Here is a 24,224-nt window from a genome sequence, read left to right on the forward strand (position 1 = left end):
TATTTGTCATTTTTAACAAGATACTTTCTGATGTATTTGCGGCCATCTCTGCTAAAATGACTGTGTAAATATGAAACATGACTACTTCATTTACTGAACTTATTCTGTCTTTTCGAAGGGTAGAGTTATACTGGTTATTTTTTTAAGATTCATCCTGCAGTTTGGATAAGAAGAAAAAAAATCTGATAAAGAAATTCAAATGTGCCAGCAGTTTCTCCCCATTACCCCAATCACCTCCAGACCCTTTGCCTTATTATGCATGAAGTTGATTTGTATGGTGACATTTCCCTTCATTTTTCTTATCGTGCCCTGTGCTCAGCTAATCTAGAAGAGATATTGAAGTCCATTTCCGATCTCAGCAGGAGTGGTTTTACCAATCGCGGTCCCCCCTGTCTGTCTGCCTCTTTTTCCTCGCAGAGAGTAATTACAAAATGCCTCAGCTGCCCATCTTATCACAGCGGTGGGTAATTAAAGAACGTGGCCTTTCCTGTCCCTGTCTTCGTCAGGTGATTGGAGAATTACAAAGAGACTAACCTGTGCCCTTCATTACCTTCACATATCTTGGCTGTTAGAACTGCAGGATGGAAATGTAATAAGAGTTTTTTCTTCTTTTTCTTTCTTTTTCTTTTTTTGCCTTTGCTCAGTTTTCTCACCTTAGCTCCGCTCGGTCCAGCAGGTCCGGAAGATCCAGAGTCTCCAGCGGGACCCTGTCAGGACGAGGACAGATTAGATTGTAGAGACCAGACAGATGAAGGGGAGAAAAATGAAAAGTGGTCCTGCAGGGATGAACTATTAGATCTGGATTACTCACAGGAGGTCCGGGAAGACCCTGCAGACCGGTGAATCCACGGTGACCCTTCTGTCCCCTCTCGCCAGTCTCACCAGCCTCTCCCTTGTCTCCACGAGGTCCTTGAGGTCCCTGGAGTAAAGATTTGACATGTATTGAAATGCAAGCTGCATATGTGCAGCAAGTGAAACTAGAAGAGGTCACACCAGAGTGCAGATCACTGACAGGCAACAGATGGTGAAGCACCTACTGCAATGCCACTACAACTATCAGATACAACCAGTGGAGATTTAGTTTTGAATAATGCTTTTTGTACAGTACAGTATAAGGTTTCTTATCTAGATTCTGTATAGAATAGTCTAATGGTATTGTAACTGAGCATATTGGGTTCCCAATTTAAACATTGTTATTTATTTACAACATTTTTTATTCCCATCAAACCTTTTATTATTACATAGAACATTATAAGCAACCAGGCAGTTTTACATCAAAATAATATAAAACACCTATCATGTTCAATGTTTCACATTTACAACAAACCTAATTTAATCAAAATTGGTTCAGAATTAAGTGAGTACAGTACTTTTTTTTTTTTTACTGAAGTCTGCATCTCTCATTTGCTTATGAGCCGATCTGAAAATTTTTTGAAAGATTTTACTTTCAAAACCTCTCAGATGCCAGACAGTATTTACTGTAAGTTCCCAAAGCGTAGTAATCAAACACGGTTCAAATGATAGTTGAAATTTAAAATACTAACCAGCTGCAATTTCATCATGGTTTATCGTGAAACTAGTAATTAGAAACTAGTAATTCTTCAAAATTCTTTTCATGGATGGCAGTTTTTGAACAATGATGATGGCCAAAATGTGGCCTGAAACAGATTAGGTAAGCCTTGTTTTTAGCCTAGTAGTTGTTGATGACTTGCAGCTCCAACCAGCTGGTTAAGAGGAGTGAGGAGTCAGCAATAAACCAGAACATTATTGTGTGATAATAAATAATAATAAGAAAAAATTAAACTGTTGCAGTTAGAGATGATACTCACAGCCATTCCTCTAGCTCCGCCGGGTCCAGGGGGTCCTGCAGGTCCTTGAGCACCCTAAAGAAAGAAACAATTACGTGGGTGCTTCCTCATACACGGACAAAAAAATGGATCAGTGCCTGAACACGGTGACTTTTGTGTTGTGTCACTTACAGCCTCTCCTCTGTCTCCCTGCTTGCCGAGAGGTCCGACAGGTCCGGGCGAACCAGGGGGACCGGGAGCTCCAGGGGCACCAGCAGGGCCAGTGTTACCACGCTCTCCCTACAGGAGGTCAAAAAGTGAGGACTCAGGAGAACTACAGTTTCTGATCTGATAGATTTTTGTCAAACCATGTGATTTGTTGAACTAATGTCAGATTTTTATGTGGGGCTGAAGCCTCTCACCTTGACTCCAGTAGCTCCATCCCTACCAGGAGGTCCATCGGCACCAGGGGTACCCTGACATACACAAACACATGTTTTTAATGATACGGCTGCATTTGACTTGATACAAAAAGATGACAGTATTTCATAAAGGTGACCTGACATTGTGATTTGTAACATTTTGTTGTTGTCATTATTATTTTTATTGTTATGTAGTTCTGACCTCTCTTCCGGTCTCTCCAGCAGGTCCAGTAAGTCCAGGGGGTCCCACAGGTCCAGGAGGTCCACGATCACCAGCAGAGCCAGAAGCTCCTTGTTTACCAGGTTCTCCCTAAACACAATGGAAATATTATTATTACATTTCAGAATCTCATTTCAACTAAGAATCATGCTGTTTTCAAACTCATGATCATACTCTGTTAATAACAACAGGAAGTCTAAGTAAGATGAAGACCTATCTGATATAATTGTGTGAATTTATAAAACATTGAGGTGTGTCAAGATGTCAAACAGATTTGATCTGGTCTGACAAAAATCTAGAATAAAATACAGTCAGTTTTTGGACTACTGAACTTAATCTCATCATTTACAGCATTGTTTAGATATCAGCTTTTATGAAATGGTCATATCATGTACTGGCTTATCTGCACCAGATATTTAATGGTGACAATCTTAAGACATTTGCAGTTGAAAAATGACTATTATGTCCCCAGGACAGATTTCCTTAGAAACTGGCAGCTACTTTCTTGACAACACATATGGAGTGGGGAAAACTCATAAAAACTGCTCCCATTTATTATGTTTTTATAGAAATACAAATAGGAAATGTGGATGAGAAAATAATTAGTAAATTATATATTTTTTATCTGTGAATCTACTTACTTTCCAACAGATAAAGCAAAGCTGTCAAGTGGAAACAAACATGGTCATATATATTGAAAATACATAACATATATTGATGACAACACTTACAGAAGGTCCAGGGAGACCAGGGAAACCTCTCTCTCCACGCTGACCAGGCAAACCAACAATACCACGAGATCCAGCCAGACCCTGAGGACCTGAAGGTCCATCGGGACCCTACATAGTCAAGAAAGAGAAGACTGAGTCATAAAATGTTCTCATTTAGCTTTACCAGGCTGAATTCAAAGTGTACACACCAATTTCTCATGTCAGTTTTCATTCAGTTTGCTTCTGAATTTTGAGCTGAAATTTGTCTCAGAGCAGGACTCCAGTGTCACTTGTGGGTACATGTGAGGTGCAAAGTCAGACTCACAGGTGGTCCATCCTCTCCAGCCTCTCCCTTCTCTCCCTGTGCGCCAGGAGGTCCACGAAGTCCAGCGTCTCCCTGTCTTCCCGTGGGTCCTGCATCACCGCGAGCACCCTTTGGTCCGTCTTTACCAGGAGCTCCAGCAGGACCAGAAGCACCAGGGTTACCCTGTGATGGAAAGAGAGAGAATGTCAGTGGGTAAATCATTTCATTTTAGATTTACTCTGTTGTTGTTATTGATGAAACACTCACATTGGGGCCAGGAGGTCCAACTCTGCCAGCAGCACCAGGGAAACCAGTAGCACCCTGTCAAAGAGAAGAAAAGTTCAGTAAACATTAACAAAGCCAACCTGTTGACCTGTGTGATTTATTTATCTCACTGTCATCAATAACTAATGTGTATGAGGATGTTATGAGATCATTAGGAAGGATTCAGCAAATATAAATTATTTATCTGAATTCACTGTGGTCTGTTCTAAGACCAAACATCTCGCTGTGTGTGAATACACCAAGGTAATACACGATGGTTTGTGCATGTTGGTTCACTATAATGCTATCAGTAACAGCTGTTTTCTTTTCCTACTATGACAAGTCAAAATGTCTGCTGTGGAAAAGACCTGTTATGCTGCCAATATAGACTAGAGCTGTATTTATCTGACATTTTCCCTTTGGGTTTTTCTCTTTTTTCCTCATCTTACGTGAGAGATTAGGATGAGTCAGAAACTGCTGCTGCTGTGGGTCTGTAAAGCTCAATGACACTTTGTACAATAAGCAATACTAAGTCATACAAATAACTTACTGACTTGAATCAGGCCAAACACACATGGGCTGATTCATTCACATCCCTGCTGTGCTCCTTACTGTTGGAGCTCACTTCACTATAAGTTATGAAGGCTAGCACTATCGATATGTTTAAATTGGTCAAAATCATCTTTTTTTTTTTATGTCAATTGGCCTTTGACATGACTGACTTGCCTAACAATTCTGCATGTTGTGTGTATTAAATCCAACTTAGCTACCCTTAATATCGTGCATGTTGTGTGAAAAGATTAATTACTTGCTGCAAGAATGGGTCCTAAAACTCGGAAATATGAGCACCTCCGGTTCCCTCATTTCAAAGTCAATGTTTTTTTTTTTTAACAGGGTTTTGGTAGATGCCTGAAATAAGGTCTGTGTCATTTTTTTTTCTATAACTTCAAATGTGCCAGTTAATACCCTACTTGTTAACTTTGAAGCTTCTATTAAAGAAAAGGCAGCTAACAATTGGCTAAAAGAGACAACAGTGGTTGTTGGGGACATTAAACATCACCATGTCGAACATTAGTCACTTTATAAAGTCATGTGACCATGGTGTAGCTCATTTATAGCCTAACCTTTTTGTTCCTTCAGGCAACGGCATTCACACCTCAAAAATCATGAAAGTGTTGTTCATTTGTGAAAATTTCCAAAAAAAAAAATAAAAATCTTGTTGGCTCTTGGTCGAGGGAACAAAAGAGATGCTTATCTCTGAGTTGGCCTACATAAATACATGATTCAACCATGCAGCACTCTGTAAAGCATTTTTAATGTAAATTGGCTTTTGTTGACATGACTGTCTTCCCTAACAATTTGATTGGCAGGATATATTATATCAAACTTAGCTACCCATGATATTGTTATGTGTAAATTGCCTGTTACGCTTTGAATTGGCTTGATTTGTCTGACCAACAATACCCCAACAGCAAAGCCTTAGAACTGAGAAGTTGGAATTAATGTCTGATTTTGTTTTTGCTTGAAAAATCATTTAAATGACTGATGGATTAGCAAAATATTTGCCGATTCATTTTCAGTAGACCCTTTTCACACATTCACAGCAACCATTTTGACATGAAATAGTAGAGCAACAAGGTCCAGAACTCTGAAATGTGCTCTATATGTCATGTGACACATATAGTCTGTATCTGCATTCAGCAGAAGTATTGTGTGATGGATTTTAGTAAAAACAAGAGACACTTACAGGAGCTCCCTGAGCACCACGAGCTCCTTTAGGTCCAGTTACACCAGTGGGTCCCTGAAAAAGAGGAAACACAATTAACCATGTTGATATTTACACAAGAGTGACGTTAAAGCACTGTTAAGATCCAGAACCTGTGACCTACAATACACAGACTTGGTTTCAGGACTTTGTTTTTAGGTCAGATACTCACCACAGGTCCAGGAGCCCCAGATGGTCCCTGAGGTCCAGGAGCACCACCTTCTCCCTTCTGTCCACCCTCACCAACCTCTCCCTTGGCACCAGGCTGACCATCTGCACCCTGGATAATTTAAAAAGAAACAGTAATATCAGTAAAATGTTGATGAATGTAAAGGATAAATAAAATATTCAGTTGCTTCATTTGAACAAAATCTATTGTGGTGAGTTTACTTACAGGAGGTCCAGCAAAGCCAGCAGGTCCAGGAGGACCGGCCTCACCACGGTCACCCTGCAAGAGGACACAAGAGACTATCGGTCAGGGGAAGCTGAGGTGTGCTATTGATACTGTTTTTATTATCAGTAATTAAAAATAATATTCTTCAGCACTGTGTTTATTGGCCTTTATTTGTTAAGAAAATAGAAGACTCTTACAATAATATTAAATGGTAACTGATAGCCTGCTTATGTGACTCATAGTATTGAATATGGTATTCCTCAAGGAAGCATTCTTAGGCCCATTTAGTTTACATAACATTAACTATCACCATGTCAATTACCATTTTTATGCTGATGATATGATATTTCTGTCTTGTCAAATGACCCCAAATGCAAAAACTGAGATTCTTTTAAGAGGATCCAAACAGCAAGAAAAAACTGTGATGCTTGGTGGCCTTAGTGGACAGATTAAAGAAATAACATTACATATTAGGAGTGATTTTAGGCTTTGACTTAAATTTTGATTTTCATTTTAACAAGGTCGTTAAATCATGCTTTTTTATCTTAGGAATATCACCAAAGTCAGTCCCTTTTTTTAAACACCAAAAGATGCTGAAATACTCTTTCATGTTTTGGGGTTTTTGTTTATAAGCCATGTAAGATTATTGCTATTCCTTTTTACTGAATTAACTAAAAAGTCTATTAAAAACTACAGCTAGTCCAGAGTCCCATGACTTAAACAAGGAAAATGGGTCACATTACTCCACTGCTCAAGGTCGCTGCACTGGCTACCTGTATCTTTAAGAACTGAATTAAGTTCTTTTACTTGTTTATAAAGCTCAAAATGAGCTTGTTCTTCCCTACATCAGAGATCTTCTTTAATTTTATGCTCCAGCTGGATCACCTCCTCCTCACTTCTCTTTTAAATGTTCCTCATACGTCCCATTAAAGTACCAGTGAGAGCGCCTTCTGTTTTCATGCCCCTGTGGGACTCACTACCCCAGCATATTAGAATGGAAAGTTCTCTCGGTATGTTTAAAAGGAAATGAAGGACGAATCTTTTCAATCTGCCAATTAATTTGGAGGGATGATATAGCCTAAGTTTTTAAGTTTTATTCATTGTTTTTTTTTTTGTTGTTTTTTTTTTACATTATTTCTATCCCTGGCATTTATTTTATTTTATTCAGTATTTAGTCAAGTCCTCTTTACCTCACTATAGGACAGTTTTTTTTTACAGTTAAACAGCAAGACATCTTTTTAGGTCAAAATTATGAAGGAAGGACTCAGTCCTATCCAATTTGAGTTTAATAGACACCAGTAGTGTCTCTATACTGTAGACATTCTGCGTGGTGATCCTACTACACTTGTTTGGAAGTAACACAGAGCATAGATCAGAGTGCAAATAATTTTTTGCCCCAGCACAAACTAGATTATGCACACTCCTCTGTCCGCTGATAATATTTCATTAAGAGGGGGCTTCAGCATTTCATGTTCCAGACACACATCAGCAGATCAGCTCTGGTATACACTGCATCATGTGCATTATGACAAAAAAAGTAAGTACTTACAGGAGCACCACGAGCACCAGAAGCACCAGTAGGGCCACCAGGTCCAGTCTCACCCTGGATAGGAGAGAATCAGTCAGTCAAACCAACCAAAATAACAAATGTACATTATGAATGTCAATACACACAAACACAGTAGTTTATTGTAAGTGAAATTGGCTCCTGTTCATTAACAATCCAAAAGGTGACACTGTTATTCTCACCTTGGCGCCGTTGGGTCCAGCTGGGCCAGGAGGACCAATGGGACCAGTCAAACCCTGAGAGAAAAGAAGATGGATGGAGAGAAGAGAGGAGACAGGACGTTATAGAGGATAGGGTCTGGATGTGATTTAATGCTATTTTTTTGTTTGATGATGATTAAAAAAAGACCAGGGATTTATTCTGAACTCACTCTGGCACCATCCTTTCCAGGAGCTCCCTCAGGTCCCTTCTGTCCGTTGTCACCCTGTTGGACAAAGAGGACGGCTGTGTTAATCATACACAAAACTACAAGGCCTCTGGTCATGGCATTTGTGCTATTAAATGCACCATCTTGCTCATTAAATAATTCATAATATTAAAATAGAGTCCTCTATAAGAATCTGTTACTCACTCTGTCTCCCTTGGGTCCTGGGATGCCACCGGTTCCTCTTTCTCCGGGCATACCCTGCAGGCCGGGGGGTCCCTGGGGTCCAGCAGCACCAGCTGGTCCAATGGCTCCCTGAATTAATTGGAAAATAACTGATCAGTTCTTTCATGTAGTTTCCTCTGAACTTATTGAGCCTGAGTGAGAACATGCTGGTCACGGGTGTCTTCTTATAAAAACATTATTCTATAAATATTGTGAAAAGCCTTAAATATATCCTAATAAAGTTTACTCATTCATGTAAAATATGTCATAATTTCTCAAAAAAATGAAGAAGGCCTCAGAAAGGTCCTCATCACGTCTTCCTAATTAATTCAAGGAATATTCTGAGATTTTTGGAAAAAGGCTTATGTGTTCCCTTGCCGAATATTAACTGAGAAGATCACCTGTACACCTGTACCTGCATCTGTACGGTAAATATGAAGCTACAGTCTGCAGCCAATGAACTTAGCTTAGCTTAGCACAAAGACTGGAAAAAGGGGGAAACAGTCTGGCTCTTTCAAAAGGTAACAAAATCTGCCTGCCATCTAAAGCTCACTCATTACCATGATGTATCTTACTTGTTTAATCATTACAAAAACCTCAGTATTAAATTAACACATTAAACTTCTTGGAGTCTTGTTGTCACTGTCAACCAGCAGGGAATCCTATCAAGAAAATCTTAAGTGGCTGAGAAAATATTGATAATCATCCTGTTGTTTTTGTCATTTTAGCAAGAGTGAGCTAATATCTTTGGATATGTTCTTCTGGAATCAGAAACATTAATCTAATCAACTCATTTCTGGGCAAGTTCTTCCACTGGACACGGTGAATGATTAAAACTTATGTGGAGGAGCTGCTGTTGGACAGCCTGATAAACACTGATGCTCACTGAGAAAGGCAGATAAGCAACAATTTGAATCTGAGCACAAAATCTGTCTTAAAGTCTTCCACTGACCTTAGGTCCATCAGATCCAGGTGTTCCAGGAAGTCCACGAGGTCCCTGAAGACCCTGAGGTCCAGCACCACCCCTCTCACCAGGGAAACCACGCTCACCCTGTTAGGACACAAAAATAGGTTTTTGCTCAGGTATGTGATGCGAGGAGGTGACGCTGCTTGTTGGAGCATGTGGGGCATCAAGATGATAAAATCGAGGTCTTCATGTATGAAATCCATTACTTAATTAGGAGTACTAATCATGCATGTGACAGGCTTTGAAATTATTGATAATGAACAGCTTTAAACTCACTCTTGGTCCAACAGCACCAGAAGCTCCAGCCTCTCCAGGAACACCCTGCACAGCAAGAAAAGGCACAGATTAATACCTGTTTTTTAATTAATTAAACACATCTGACTGTTGCACTGTAAAACTTCTGTTAAGCTTCTATTGTTAGCCCTCGTATGAAAAGCCAAGACAGTTAATCTTAAAATTTAGTATAACTTCTAACTGAATGTTGCAATACAATGAAAGTCATTAATCTGGGCTCTGTGGTAAAGAAAGAGGCTTTTACAGAACTGTAGAGCCAAGAGGTCCTTATTAACCTTGATAAAATACACTGATTTTCAGCTTTTTGTTTGATTTCCTGTCTGCGCCCAGCAGAGTAATTTAGTTAAGGATTAACTTGAAAAGGCTGTGGAAAACTGTGGAGAAAGTAAGAAATCTTAACTGAATAGATTTAGTTGAGCAAGATGTTTAAACTTTCGCAAATTATGTTTTCTTCTTAATAATCCTAAAGGGAAAATGCATCCTTATGGCAGCCACTTCAGATAAATAGCAAAAACATATGAGGCAGTTAATAAAGATATAATTTAAATGCCAATATATATACAATGACTGAAACAAAATATAAAATGAAATAATATTAAAAAACAAGAATAAAGACTAAACATAGGATCAAAACATTAACTACTAGAAGAAGATGTGATTCCCAATCTACATTTGTATGTTTTCAGGATTGACAAGCCATTTTAACTTAAAATTTACTGGGAAAGTTTTAAAAAAATATATATGATTAATGAGTGTGTTTAACAGCCAGTTAACATCTAACATTAGCATTGGGATATTCCAGTGGCTTCTTCTTGTTGCTGAACATGAAGAGCAGTATTGCTGTCAAGTGAACCAAATGGTGATGCTTTTTTTAAATTCTTTATTTTGGGACAGCAGTTTATATTATAAAACATGCATCAGAACATTTTTTACTTCCTCTGCCATCCTTTTCAAGGTTTAAGAACTGCACTTTTTGGGAGAGGTAAAATGTGATCAATATGGGAATGAAACGTATCTCATTGGGTAATCTTAGAGAAAATGAAAATCAATGAGGTTTGCTGGAATAAAACAATATTACAGGGTCATTCATTCAGTCTGGCCATAAGGGCGTCACATATCGACCAGGACCTTGTGAAAGCTTTTTTACAAGTGGATGTCACTAGACTGACGCTTAACTGAATAAGCTGCAAGTTATTTTCATCATCTTGAACCAGAGACTGTTTTTAGCCTGTCTTTCCACTCTAGAACACTTGTAGTTTGTGTTGGGAGGGCTGAAGGAGTTTGTCAACAATGATAGACCTACTGATGCAACAAATCCCAAGCAACAGGTAAACACTCACCTGGTCTCCTGGTTTTCCAGCCTCTCCGGGGGCACCAGATGGTCCAGGCAGACCCTGTCCAACAACAGCAAAGGGATTAATTAATTGGTATCTATAGGGCTATATATAGACAAGATCATTATCCATAGGTCTGCTGTTTTCCTGAATACATCACTCTGTGATCATCTACTAATATACTAATGTTCAAGCTTTAGGGAATGAACATTATATTTATTTTTTGTTTTCCAGACAGGGTGTATCTGGGGTTTGATGAGAAAACAAACTCACCTGGAAGCCAGAAGGTCCAGGCTGTCCTTGCTCTCCTCTCTCTCCAGCAGGTCCCTATGATAGCGCCACAAACAAGTGGTCAGTCGATGTTAAAGAGCAGGTGATGTAGGACAATATCTCACAACATTTAATGACACTGAAATACTCACAGCAGGGCCAGAAGGTCCAGCAGGACCAGTCTCACCATCTTTTCCAGGCAGACCCTGTTTAGAGAGGAGTATTGACATCATTAAAAAGTGATATGGGGACAGAAAATGATGAATCAATTCATGAATTTTGAAAGAATGTAAAGTATTTATATAGAACATGTACTCACTCTCAGACCAGTACGACCCACAAGTCCCTTCTCTCCTGGCTTTCCAGATTCACCCTGGGAGAAGAGAAATCACAGTAAATATTCCACAAAAAAATCTCTTAAGCTTGGAGTGCTTCAAGGTAAATGACAGTTGTAGTACTAGTAGTGATAATTGGCTACTGAAACCTTGTATCACTCATTTGTCCCATCTAGGCATGGATGTATTTAAACTGTATTTTATCAGGTTTTCATTGCACTGTATGAACATGTTGTGTGTAACTGTGAAGTCAGCTATAGTGTATCTACTTTACTTTTATAAAAACTCACATTGGCTCCTTTTGGTCCGGGGAATCCCATCACTCCTGGCTGTCCACGGGCTCCCTGAGGGCCAGGTGGGCCGGGGCGACCATCCTCACCAGCAGCACCCTGTCAAAGGCACAAGGTAAAAATCCTGCACAGCATAGACACCCAGAGATAACTCAGATATTAACTTGGAAGTTGAAACTTGGGTGCTAATCATAATGCTATGTTTGCACAGATTAAGATTATAATAACAGCATGTAGAAAAAAGTTCTTTTGGTCTAAATAGCTGTCACGATAGCTGTTAATTGTGCACTACACACACTACAATGTATAGTCTTATACACTGAAGGATTATACATTGTAATGCAAGGCTTTCATTACCTCTGCAAACAACATTATGTTTTTGTTTTGGTATTTTTGACAGCAGCAGGATTCCAGAAAAACTACTGTCCCGATTTTAATGATGTTGGTTGCAGGATGTAGTACGGGCCAAGGAAAAATACATTATCATGAAGCAGATCCAAATCACAGGCAGATACTCAAATTTTCAAACTTTTGTCGACATTGTGCGAAACGTCAACTGTAACACCACTGTAACTCCTAGTGCCCTTCTAGTTTTAGACCATGTGTTGCATTAAATGTTGTGGCTGATATTTCCTGTGCTCGTATGTACATGTTAAACAGTTTTGTTTCTATATTAAAAATAATGTGGGGATGCCATTTTGAATTGGTCAACTGCTCAATCTTTTTAGTCTCACTTTTTGTGCATTTTCCTGTTCTGAAAATTGTGATGCATAACAAACAACGAACTGTGATTTCTGTGACCCAGACTAGTCATGTTGTGTATTTGTTGTGCTTGAGATCTGTTAAAAGGCCTTGTATTATTTCAGAACTCAAATACTGCAACTTTTCATGAGCATTACAGGAAGCGATGCCTAAGGATTAATACTCACAGAGGGTCCAACTTTGCCTTGAGGACCAGCATCTCCGGGACGACCGGTAAGACCCTATGAAAGGCAGACAAATTCAGACATTGTCAGCATCATTCAAGACATGGTCAAATCTCCACAATGCACCACATCCAATAAATTCCCTCAGAATAAACCAACCACACTAAATATCTCTCTGGTTTGAGACTAAGAGGGTTACATGTGAGCAATATGTCTGACTGTTTCTAGGCTAATAATGAGTGAAGATGAAGAACTCACTCTGGCTCCGGGGAGGCCAGACTCTCCTGTGCGTCCGGGGTCTCCAGTAGCACCTTTAGGTCCAGCAGCACCAGGAACACCACGGTCACCAGGGGCACCCTGAAGAAGACAAAGAGAAGACAGTTTAATATTAATCTAGTGGAAATATGGCTGCTAGTTTTATAACAAAACATCATCTTTCTTGTGCTCCAGTGCTCATATTAAGTTAATATGTTCATGGTGTCAGTGAGTGAAATGCCATTTTACACAGGACCCACCTTAGCACCAGCAAGACCATCCTGACCTGGGAAACCACGGTTACCAGGAGCTCCCTGAAAAGAATCACAGAGATAAATTTGATTAGATTGTGCACAGAATAGCAACAAGTAATTCTTAATGTCACTTTTTACAGATGTCATTGCACATCCTGATCACTTACTCTCTCTCCTGGAGGTCCGAGTGGTCCAGCAGCTCCAGGCTCTCCTCTGGCTCCTCTCTTTCCTTCCTCACCAGCAGGGCCAGGAGCACCTTGAGGACCAGCGGGGCCCTGGACAAATTAAGATTTATAAGTAAGTTTTCTTCGTAGTTCAATTATAAAAGATGTTTGTTCATATGATCAAGTCCAAACTGAGTAACTCACAAGCTCTCCCTTGGGTCCAGCTTCACCTTTGAATCCAGGAAGACCAGGATCTCCCTAACATAGCAAGAGAGAAGACAGCCACAGCAATAAATAATCATAACACCAACAAGTATTAAGGTTGGGCAGAGTTTTAGATTATTCCCAAGAGACTTACAGACTGTCCCTTTGGCCCAAGAGGTCCTGTTGCTCCCTGTGGTCCGGGTGGGCCACGGGGGCCAGGGAATCCAGGGGCACCAGCAATACCGGGAGCACCCTTCAAGGAAAAAGGAAACAACAAAATGTCAGAATAAAGTAAAACAGTAATATGAATTTTACAGAAACACAAAGTAAGGCTATAACCATGAGTGCAGCTCCATAACTCTTTCAGCAGGTAGATTAATTGTATTTAAGAAGAAAGAGGCCCAACCTCACACTGATCAAAGATGTTATGCAAAACCTTTAATGGGAGAATCCCAGATTCACTTTACACGGTTCCACTGAGAAACTCCATAACTTGGAGACCCTTCATTGATTATGTTAGGCTAGGCAAGAAACATCCTCTTAACTCTTAGCTACAGAGTACATTATAGCCAATGTGAGATGTTAATAATCACCATGTAAAGCAGCTTTGTACCTTGGTTAATATTTATACTGTATATGTACTGTGTCTTACTTTTTATGTGTATGTGTATGTACTGTTTTTTAACATTTCATATAATCTTTTTAAGTTTTATACAGTGCTTGTTTGTTTGTTAACTAAAATGCCAACAAAAAACATGAATACAGAGAGTGGACTTACAGCAGATCCTTTAGCTCCAGGAATACCATCAGTACCAGGGTTACCCTGTAAAGACAGAGAGGAAGCAATGCATCACACTGTGTAGACAATAAATTAATAAATACCAAACACAGTGCAATAACAGATATCAAAATCACTCAGGATGAATGATGACAAACGTACAGATGCTCCGGCAGGTCCAGGAGATCCTGGGGTACCAGCCTCTCCACGGGGTCCCTGTTGTCCTTCAGCTCCACGCGCTCCAGTAGGACCAGCCTCTCCCTGACAGGACACAACAAATTTACCATTAACATTTAATTTACCTGTGAATCTAACAGTTGCACCACAAAATGTGCTTTAAACTTCACCGCTTTTAAGAGAGCTACCAAATCCTGGTAAATTCAGCAACAAACTTGGGGTTTAGTTTTTATAATGTCTTCAACTGTGTGCGATATTATGTCTTGTGTCTATGATTTTAAATGGCTTTATAATATCTTGGTGTACTTAGTTTCACCTTCTTTTTACAGTTGTTGTAAAGTAACATCAGCTATATACACTTTGATACTTGCATCAAATATCTATTTTCAGTTTGTTGATGCATACTATATCTATCCCTATTAAATAAACCAAATATAAAAATAACAATAAATATAGCACAGCCAAATACGGTGGTGTGTTTTGTACATGTTTTTTTCTTTCTTACATGTTCCTATATAATTACATTTAATTTTTTTAAGTAAGGGAGTTGAATATTACATGATACATCTTTTTCTTTTCTGAACAAAGAATGAACAACTGGCTGAATGTACTTTAGGAGAAAATCAGTGAGTGGTAAAGTAGACACTGAGGATTCAGTTCAACACAAATGGTTCAAATTAGACTCACCAAGCTTATATTTCATGACATAAAGTCTTCTACAGAAAATACTTGTTTATGATAATGTGATCTGTACAAACCTTGGCTCCTGGAGATCCTGGGAAACCGGGAGCTCCAGCAGGACCAACAGGCCCCTGTAGACAGAACAAAAAACTGCAGGTTAGGGTTCATGTCTTATCACTTTGTTGCCTGTGTTATCAAAGCCAATAACATTATAAAAGAATCAAGTAGATGGATTGGATGCAAAGTGGGAACTATGATACGCACAGGTGGACCAGCAGGACCGGGCAAGCCATCATTTCCACGGGCACCCTGAAGAGAAAAAAGATCATGAGAGACCATGACATTAAACATTTCTAAAGGATTCAAAGTTGTAACAAACAAACAAACTAAACTAAAAACATGTTGATGCTCAGTGAATTTAAACAGATATGAATTTATTACTCACAGCAGCTCCAGCAGCACCAGGACGTCCTCTCTCACCAGGCAGACCACGTGGGCCCTATGACGAAGATACAACTGGTCAGTTCATCAAGACCATTATGAATCACTTTAGTTGAATTTATGAACCAATATATATGTTGTCTAGAACCCCATTCTGTTACCATTTTATGTTAGAATAAGACAGCAGACCAGATTAAACACTAGAGACTCACCATGGGTCCAGGGGCACCATTCTCTCCAGCTGCACCACCCTCACCCTGAGAGGAACAGAGGTCAGAGACATTAGAAGAGGGAAATAGAAAACAATGGAAACAATTGCTAAACAATGAAAATCTGGATTTAAAAAAATTAATTGCCTTACCTTGGCTCCTGCAGCACCAGTTTCTCCCTTAGCTCCATCCAGACCAGGATGACCCTACAGAGAAACAAGGCAGGACTCATCAGCACTCACACATCAGTCAGTCTTGAGGTGTAATGAATGAATATGAATATTGAGCGGTTAGATGTCCTGCTTCTTTTGCTCAGCAGTGAAGGCTGAAACACTCACTCTGTGTCCTTTGATTCCAGGAAGTCCAGGAGTTCCAGGGAATCCACGAGCTCCCTGAAATGCAAACACAAAATATTTACAGGAGGAAAAATCAACTCGTCCCTGTAATCCTGGAGTTTGCAACAGATGAAATGATTTTGCTTTTAAATGTGACAAGTAATTAATGAATGTTCACCTGAGGCCCTGCAGGTCCACGCTCACCAGATTTTCCAGGTTTGCCAGCCTCTCCCTGGAAACAATTCAATTCAGTTTAATTCAATTTTATTTAGATGCCATTAAATCATAACATAAGTTATCTCAGGGCACTTTTCATATAGAGCAGGTCTGGACTGTAGCCTTCAATAATATTATATACAGAGAGTGGAATGATCATTGTGTTAAAACAGTGTACAGTAACTGCACTGCATTTTACTGTGCTGGAAAGACATGGATGCAGCCTGTGTTTTGTTTAGGAGATAAACATCACCCCCTGGTGGCGCATATGGTTTAGAGTGCAGGGAACTTGATAGACTGACTAGAACATTGATAAATAATAGTAGGGCTGTAAAGATAAACAGTTGTATTGTTACTTGGAATATAAGACAACAAGAAAAAACTTTTAATCATGAAATTTGTCACTCAAATTTGTGGTTTGCTTTGACCTTTGCCCTTGGCTTGTAAGTTTTTGTTCATGTTTTAAAGAATTTTGGATATCATATGAAGATGAAGTCTCAACACTTACATCACTTCCAGGTTTTCCAGAAGGTCCAGGTGGTCCACGAGGTCCCATTGCTCCCTGTAATAAACACAAACAATGACAAATTATTAGTGACAGTTATCTAAATGCTTCAAAGACAAGTAGAAAGACTCTTGTGCTGCACAGTGAAAACACTGCCTTCATACTGTCCACTCGTTGAGCTAAATTTGTAGCTATGGTGCAATATTTGGCAACAATATCAATGATTTTCACTGCATAAAAACTGTCCATCAGTGACATGCTTATTATAGCATTTGTTTCTGTGGAAGTCGTTGGTAAACCCTCAAGATTACAGTAAATGACCAGTACAATCTGCAATCTGTTACACAGGTGCACTGATGCATTTGGGGATATGTATTAATACTTACAGCTGGTCCAGGCTCTCCAGCCTCTCCAGGGCCACCTTGGAAACCCTGTGGCCCCTATAGTTATGAATGAAAAAGCAAAGCATTAGGGATTTGTTAATTTCTGCCAACAGTTCACTATATATTTCCACATTAGCTGTTTCATCATGATGATCAATCACATAATGAATGTACTTACAGGAGCTCCAGAAGGTCCAGGGGGACCACGAGGACCCATAGGACCCTGCAAGACAAACACAACACGTAAGTTCATCAATAATTTTTTTTTTAACACTAAGTGTGACAAATTTATTAAATAGGTAGCTTGAATTGTTGTTTTGCTCACAACTGCAGAAAACAGAAAATGAAAAAAACTGACTACCTAATTCCTAACTTCATTTTGGGCTCAATATTGAAAAAAAAAGCTAGGGTCCAAAGGGTTTAAAGCTAGCTTAATGCCCTTACAATCCTACAAACCCTTTGCAAAACCAATTTTGAGGGATTATCAAATTAGAATATGTTCATTAAATATGGTTTCTAAGGTATATCTTAATGTGGTTCATACTCCAACAGACACTTTTTAAATAAATGTAAAATTCTGCATCAATTCAGTGTCAACATCACACATGAATTACAGTAAAAAAGTCAGCTGAGGTCTCTGTGGTGGAGTGAAACTACTGAGCCACAAGGTGGCAGCATTGCAAACATCTCCATGAGTAGTTACAGTTCAGTTTTTACCTTTTTTTTCAGCAGCAACTCTGACAAGCTAAATGTCAGTAATGGGGTCATGGTGACAGATGAACTGTGTACATGCCAAAGACATATACATAAAGTCTCTTCTTGTACTGTACATGACACTGCTTACCATTGGCCCCTGCATTACACCCATCTGAGCACCTCCAGCCTTCTCGTCAAAACCTCCAGCCATCTGAGCAGCAAAGTTCTGTAAAAACACAAAACAGGCAGAGATTGAGAATCAGTTTATGTCATTTATCTTGCCTGAGCTGTCTGAGCAAAGTGGGCCATTACACACAGCAAGCAGCAAGTAAACAACATTAAGTGAATTATTGACTTAAATTGGGAGCTCAGTTACCATGAAAGAAAACAGAAAGAAAGAAAATGGCTTGCACCTGCTCCCCGCTAGAGTAAAGCACCATTTTCACCCATCATATTTCATCTTATTCATCATATTTCTGTGAAAGCAAATTGTGCAGGAATATAGCAGTGAAGGTCTGTTATGTACCTTCACATTCTTCTATCTTTAATTAAAAATTATGGAGTTATTTTGAGCTGTTTACATCTATGGATCAAGTCAAATGTAGCTCAAGTACAGTTTCAAAGCACAAAGGCTCATTTATCAGTTCAATTCATTCTGTATCTACAGCACTGCAAATAGAGCAAAGATGGGATTTAATGATGCTTTTGATTTATATCAACATTTTACCATTAAGTCATCTCTATGTATTTATACCTCTGTCTTCTTGTTTAGACAAACATTTTTATCACTGTGTGATATGTGATGCAGATATGAAATGCAGGATTGTGGTATTGGGACTCAGATCTGAGAAAGACAAGGGGGATTTTGTCCATTCTTTTTTATGCCATTTGTTAGAGAAGTGCCCTTAGACTCACCCCTCCAAGCCCTGGTGGTCCAGGTGGGCCGGGGGGTCCGGGGTTTCCAGGGGTGCCAGGCTCACCATCTCTTCCACGAGGTCCAGGATTTCCCTTGGGAAAAAGAGACAGGGTTATTTTGTCACAGTCACCCATCACCAGCAGTACTAAAGAAGATTTAAAGTCAGAAATGATCATTGTATGACACAGAGTTGCAGGGCATTCGACTGTAGTGACAACCCATACAGGTGCATGAAACTGTTTTCTCAGATTATTACTGGTTACACTAGTTTGTTGTTTGCCTTTTACAACTTAACATTTACAAAACAAGTCTCACATCTGTTGCACGATGATTAGATTTGGTTGTTCCTAGACTTGAGTAGTTATAACACTGCAATGTCAAACATTATTCAGTTATAATAATAATCGGAACTGCTGTTGCTTGACCCAATATTTGGTGGCTCATGTTGAAACATTAACATAAGACAGTTTCTTCTGAATAATGTACTGAGTAGGTTGGGGTTTTGGGTGTGTAGCAGGGGGGTGTTTTTTAGACACATTGTGTTGTCTCTTACCTTATCGCCCTTAGCGCCAGCTTCTCCACGTGGTCCCTGCTCACCTGAGGGGCCCTGCAAAAACAGATATTTATCTCAGTAAGATTCCTAGGATGGTTAAAAGTCCTATTCAGTAATTATAGTATCATGCACTAATAAACAGCCTCACCAAACAATGCTTGGATAGATAATACTGTATTTTAAAAAACTGCAATAAAATAAATAAAAATATCTCATATTTACCATAGGGCCTGGTGGTCCTCTTGGTCCTACAACCTGCACAAAGGTGAAAAGAAAGGTTTTGTGAGGTTTCTGGTGTCATAATTGTCTCTTTATTACATGATCAGTTGTTTATGTCGTGTCCAGTTGTACCAGTTCCTGTTCAGTTAAAATTAGAGAACATTCCAACTTTGTAGGAGGTGGACATTAAGCTTAAAACACACAATCTGATGAGGATTTCATTTGACAGGACAAGTTTTGGTAACAACATCACCTCCTCTTAACCTCTGGTTTGGCTGACTTTTGTTCACCTGACATGTGCAAATGCAGCAAAGATGCTGAGAGGATCTAAGAGGATTTGATCGGGTTCATTATGTCCAAGGAATGCAGGGTTTTCCCTCATTTAATAAAAAGTTCTAAGAGGGGATTGTTGGACATTGTAGTCAGCCTCTTATCAGTGAGCAATTGCCCCTCTAATGAAAAACTGTTTCAAACTCAAGAAAATGTGAGAAAAACAAGAAAACAATGGAGAATAATGGGTTTAACTCTAAGTCCAGAGAGAAATGTCAAATTCAAGAACTTGAAAAATATGTGTTATGTGTAGGTGATTATTATAGGTGTGAACAGGCACAGTGTTGGACACTTAAAAGTCCCAAAAGAAAAAACAAGATCCTGTGATTATTCATTCCAAATAAAAACAAATGGAGGCAAAAATGTTTACTGATCAGTCATTAGCTCTCTGAGCAAAATTAAATCTCAGGCCAATAATGAGTTTGTGTTTAAAGCAATTTAGACTGGAAATGTTCTGTACAACAATGGAGTGTCAGTTATTGCAGGTATTACTACAACATGACACGGATTCATACTTACATCTGCAATGTCTCCTGGTTCACCCTTCTGGCCCTGATTGATAAAAGAAAGCAGTGATATTAGTGGCCTGAAACACTTCACTGAGAAATAAACTATTGCTCATGCTACAGAATTTACAAGAAAAGTTATTTTTTGATATTTTCATATTGTTGCACGTTGACTGACTAGATATTAGTGTTTTCCCACAAACCCCTGTCTCACCTTAGCACCAATCGTCTCTGATGTTGCAGATGGATGTGTGAAGGGGGGGAAACAGAACAAAAACATTAAAAGTGGTACACTTGCGTTACAGTAAACATTGCAGATGCTTGACTGATTTGAATTCTGGTCTGTGATTGGTAGGAAAGGAGACCTAGGGAATCTAACGATGCTAAAGTGATCAAATAGCATTCACCAAACCAACAGGCAGAGAACCCATCCAGATTATATTAATGGTGAGATTTCAAGGGGGATGAAGCAGAAGCAAGCATGGGAGTGAGAACGTAGTATTCAAATCCAATCATTAAAGAAAAATGTAAAAGTAAGTAAAAGGTAAGCAAGCTGTAACAGCTACTGTAATAGCTGTGTCTCATGGACACTTTTTCAAAGTTATGTATTGTAAATTGTTATGAAATATTGTTTCTACAATAAAAATCTAATTTGTGGAATTAATTTAATTAATTTTTTGGTGGCCTGGACAATCTACTGAGCAGAAATCAGATGTCAAAGTCAACGTGATTATCTGGAAATTGCTGTTTTTTTTAAAATATAAAAACAAACCCGTACATTCTCTCTTTAACAGATCAGTGTCTATTTGGTTGGACAAATCAGTCAAATTACTGTAACTGTCATATACCAGGGGGTCTCTGATGACACCACAGGCCTCTTTACAGGCCTTGAACCTTTGACTGTCTCATTTATACAGTTGTTTTATGAGGCCTTGTATATTTCAGGTTAAGAAAACTTTGGTCCCTCTCTGAAGACACTTTAATTTTGTAGAGGGCCTTCAAATGGGTCAAATAAATAATTGAGTTTAGGCTCAGAATGGATGCAGGTTTCATCTTAGTCATGAGTTAAAATGAGCAGAAGCATCTTTACTTGTTTAGGTGAGAACCAGACAATACATCTCAGGATCCATCTAATTCCACATGGAACAGACATTCATTGTGAATGAGATAATCCTGATAATGTTGTTTATCTGGTCTCCACCCAAACCAAGCACAAAGAGGACCACTTTGGAATAGGGAACATCAGGCGCTGATTATTGACTGATAGCAAATCATAAAACTAAAATGTTTTAAAGCAGCCAAGACTATTAAAGTCACATCTAGAGACTAAAATCAGGGACCAATGCAGTCCTGATCAGGCAGAATACTTGGATCCTGAGGCAGTTCCCCATTCAAAAGTGTTAGCCGGAGTGAGATAAATGCAAGCTAGAAGAGTAATTTATTTATGGGTATGTGAATAAATAAATTACAACCAATGGGGGCACTGGCATCAGCAGGGCAGATGGGACAGCACTCTCCAGATGGGATGATAGGGTTGGCACACTCTTTGATCTCCTCGCAGATTATCTCATCACACAGAACCGATCCGCTGTCGCACACACAAATGCGACACGGCTCGGGCTTCCACACATCCTTATCATTATATTGCTGGCCGTCCTGGATGCAGCCACCTGCCTCCTCTGTGGTGGCCAGCAGGGGGCGCGTGGCAGGTGGACAGAGGAGGAACGACAGCAATGAGGAGACAGAAAGGTTGGTCAAAGGGAGAATTAGACAGGGAAAGGCATTGTTGTGAGTTGGTATAGCAGATGTTGTTAAAAAGTTGGTTTAAGGGCAGAAGTGGGAATAAAAGGAGGAAAGGGGAAGTAGACAAGGAAGTAGGAGGAGTAATAGCAGTATGGGGGTAAGATGGAGGAGGAGTGATAAGTGAAGGGGAGGGGCGTAGAGAGAAGAAGGAGAAAGATAAAAGTTATCTTGTAGCAAATAAAAGCTCTGAACACTTTTTGAAGTCGTACAAAGTATGCAAAAAGTGAAATACAAACAGCATAACACTGGACTTAAACATATGAGTGTGACTGTATTATGGCAATGAATGGGGGGTAAGCGGCCTTCTTCCTTTGATGCTGACGAACAGGTGCTGGTTTGACCCCAAATACACTGTTACAAATCATCAGCTGTGGAGCTCAACAACTATAATTTACAATTTTTAAAAATAACAGATGAAGCAGGCAAGAAAATACTCCAAGTTATCATATGGAGAATTTTATAGCAGTTTAAATGTAATGTCAACAGGAGCCACAGTTAACAGTTGTGTCTGAAGCCCTTAGTTGAGGTATTTCATGTCGTTGGCTAAGTATATTTAACCTTAGGGCCTGCTCTCCTGCTCGTATGAATGAACCTCTCTTACAGGGATACTGTGCCCAATTGACAAGCTGTTGCCTTAAGTAAACAGGGGCTCCTTCTAAATTTCTCCATCTGGATCCCATGGCTGTGCCAAGCGCCAGTGCAAACACATTGGGGAATTAAGAATGGGTGATTTGTTTAATGTATACAGCTTAGGGCTGGGCCTACCAACTGCTGCTGTTTGTTTTTTAAAGCATATTTGTGAAAGTGAGACTTAGCACATACATGTTACAAGGCTGAAATGAGTTTGGCGACTTGAAATTTAAATCTTTTTGCTTTGTTCATTGCAATTTAGCTTTCATGCTAAAAGCTGATTAATGCTATAAGAAAGAAGGAATTGGAAGCAAGAATTGTGGAGCAGTTAAGTCCAACTTGCTATAAATACAACTATATGTCCATCATCTGTTGACCCCCTGCTGTGCACTCTGTCCCTTGTCCTGCTCCCCTTTGAGCCTGCTAGTCTGGGGTCAAGCACAGTCGGACCCTGTCACATCACATCATGAAAACCCTGAATGTGCTCCATTCTAATCCTGTGGGTAAAGATTATGTATTTTCTACATGTCTTCAAAAACAGCTAAACTCACAGTTTGCTCAAGACTAATTTCAGAAGAACTTGTCTGACAATCTACAGACAAGTGCTTCTGCCACATAATGAAAGAAAAAACGTTATCCAAAGGCAATATGCTTCATTAAGTAGATTTCAGATTTCCTGCAGAAAACTAACACTACTGTAAGTGCAAACACAACAGGAAAGGCTGTGCAGCAGGACCCAGGTGAGGACAAACAGACACTTGTTCACCTGGTCCTCCATCGCACACAGATGTGCCTTGACAGCCTCACCTTTCCTACAGAAAGAAATGGACTGGCTGACTTGGAAAAAACATTAATAGCCTGCTTGACATTATGCATTCACATCAGAAACAATTAACAACTACATTATTGTAAATTGCATGTAATGTATCTGGCCACAGCAAAAAAAAATGCTCTTCACTTGGCATCACACCACTAGAATTTGATTTGTTTTCCACTATTATTCTGAAACATCAGGTAGAGAAGATTGAGAAAGCAACAAAAAAGTCAATAATCAGAGAAACAATGCAAACTTTTTGCAAGTAAAGAGCAAAGGTAAAGAAAAACTGTGCAACTTACGGTCATCCTCTTCCTGACATCTGACCAGGGATAGTAAAACAACTTGGGATGCTACAAGTAGCAGAACAGTCCTTGAGTCCACAAAGCTGAACATGTCTAAATATTAGACATGCAGGAGCTTGGGTGAGAATGAAAGGACGGTCGAGACCAGGCTTTCAGTCAGTGGTGTGTTAAGTGTGTGTTCCCAGAGACTTATGGCACCATGCAGTCAAACCCTCCAAAATCTAAGTGGAATCCAACGCGGGGCCCCAGCTGGCACTCTGCACCCACCGCGTCAGGGCAAGCACCGCGGTTTTATGTCCACTGTGCCTTGTATGGATCTTCGTATATTCCAAAATACCAGTCCTTCCCCCAGACCCCCTGTCAGGCTGAAACCTGAACCTCATCTCCCTCCCCTCAATCTAGCAGCATCTAC

At 39.6% G+C, this 24,224-nt stretch overlaps 1 protein-coding gene across 2 annotated transcripts in view; it reads right to left on the reverse strand.

The window, feature by feature from the left end:
* col2a1a (collagen, type II, alpha 1a) overlaps nt 1–24,112 on the reverse strand; it is a 28,845-nt gene extending 4,733 nt beyond the window's left edge. The window contains exons 1-49 of one of the 2 annotated variants that reach the window (XM_084720644.1): nt 23,810–24,112; nt 21,733–21,939; nt 20,475–20,491; nt 20,274–20,306; nt 19,428–19,460; nt 19,206–19,259; nt 18,652–18,744; nt 17,885–17,962; nt 17,219–17,263; nt 17,044–17,097; nt 16,661–16,714; nt 16,115–16,168; nt 15,940–15,993; nt 15,754–15,807; nt 15,605–15,649; nt 15,397–15,450; nt 15,216–15,260; nt 15,029–15,082; nt 14,256–14,354; nt 14,094–14,138; nt 13,470–13,568; nt 13,316–13,369; nt 13,115–13,222; nt 12,954–13,007; nt 12,697–12,795; nt 12,442–12,495; nt 11,513–11,611; nt 11,207–11,260; nt 11,040–11,093; nt 10,891–10,944; nt 10,624–10,677; nt 9,266–9,310; nt 8,975–9,073; nt 8,005–8,112; nt 7,804–7,857; nt 7,616–7,669; nt 7,416–7,469; nt 5,867–5,920; nt 5,645–5,752; nt 5,455–5,508; nt 3,711–3,764; nt 3,465–3,626; nt 3,161–3,268; nt 2,412–2,519; nt 2,210–2,263; nt 1,980–2,087; nt 1,830–1,883; nt 812–919; nt 654–707 (exon numbers count right to left, since the gene is read on the reverse strand). In XM_084720644.1, coding sequence (XP_084576770.1) covers nt 654–707; nt 812–919; nt 1,830–1,883; nt 1,980–2,087; nt 2,210–2,263; nt 2,412–2,519; nt 3,161–3,268; nt 3,465–3,626; nt 3,711–3,764; nt 5,455–5,508; nt 5,645–5,752; nt 5,867–5,920; nt 7,416–7,469; nt 7,616–7,669; nt 7,804–7,857; nt 8,005–8,112; nt 8,975–9,073; nt 9,266–9,310; nt 10,624–10,677; nt 10,891–10,944; nt 11,040–11,093; nt 11,207–11,260; nt 11,513–11,611; nt 12,442–12,495; nt 12,697–12,795; nt 12,954–13,007; nt 13,115–13,222; nt 13,316–13,369; nt 13,470–13,568; nt 14,094–14,138; nt 14,256–14,354; nt 15,029–15,082; nt 15,216–15,260; nt 15,397–15,450; nt 15,605–15,649; nt 15,754–15,807; nt 15,940–15,993; nt 16,115–16,168; nt 16,661–16,714; nt 17,044–17,097; nt 17,219–17,263; nt 17,885–17,962; nt 18,652–18,744; nt 19,206–19,259; nt 19,428–19,460; nt 20,274–20,306; nt 20,475–20,491; nt 21,733–21,939; nt 23,810–23,903 — 3,489 coding nt within the window. In that variant the 5' untranslated portion in view covers nt 23,904–24,112. The remainder of the gene's footprint in view (nt 1–653; nt 708–811; nt 920–1,829; nt 1,884–1,979; nt 2,088–2,209; nt 2,264–2,411; nt 2,520–3,160; nt 3,269–3,464; nt 3,627–3,710; nt 3,765–5,454; nt 5,509–5,644; nt 5,753–5,866; nt 5,921–7,415; nt 7,470–7,615; nt 7,670–7,803; nt 7,858–8,004; nt 8,113–8,974; nt 9,074–9,265; nt 9,311–10,623; nt 10,678–10,890; nt 10,945–11,039; nt 11,094–11,206; nt 11,261–11,512; nt 11,612–12,441; nt 12,496–12,696; nt 12,796–12,953; nt 13,008–13,114; nt 13,223–13,315; nt 13,370–13,469; nt 13,569–14,093; nt 14,139–14,255; nt 14,355–15,028; nt 15,083–15,215; nt 15,261–15,396; nt 15,451–15,604; nt 15,650–15,753; nt 15,808–15,939; nt 15,994–16,114; nt 16,169–16,660; nt 16,715–17,043; nt 17,098–17,218; nt 17,264–17,884; nt 17,963–18,651; nt 18,745–19,205; nt 19,260–19,427; nt 19,461–20,273; nt 20,307–20,474; nt 20,492–21,732; nt 21,940–23,809) is intronic. The other variant, XM_084720645.1, reaches the window with a different exon arrangement.
* Between the last annotated feature and the right edge of the window lie 112 nt (nt 24,113–24,224).

This window comes from Lutjanus erythropterus, chromosome 6, assembly GCF_056507025.1.
Source record: "Lutjanus erythropterus isolate fLutEry1 chromosome 6, fLutEry1.hap2, whole genome shotgun sequence".
Classification (NCBI taxonomy): Eukaryota; Metazoa; Chordata; class Actinopteri; order Lutjaniformes; family Lutjanidae; genus Lutjanus; species Lutjanus erythropterus.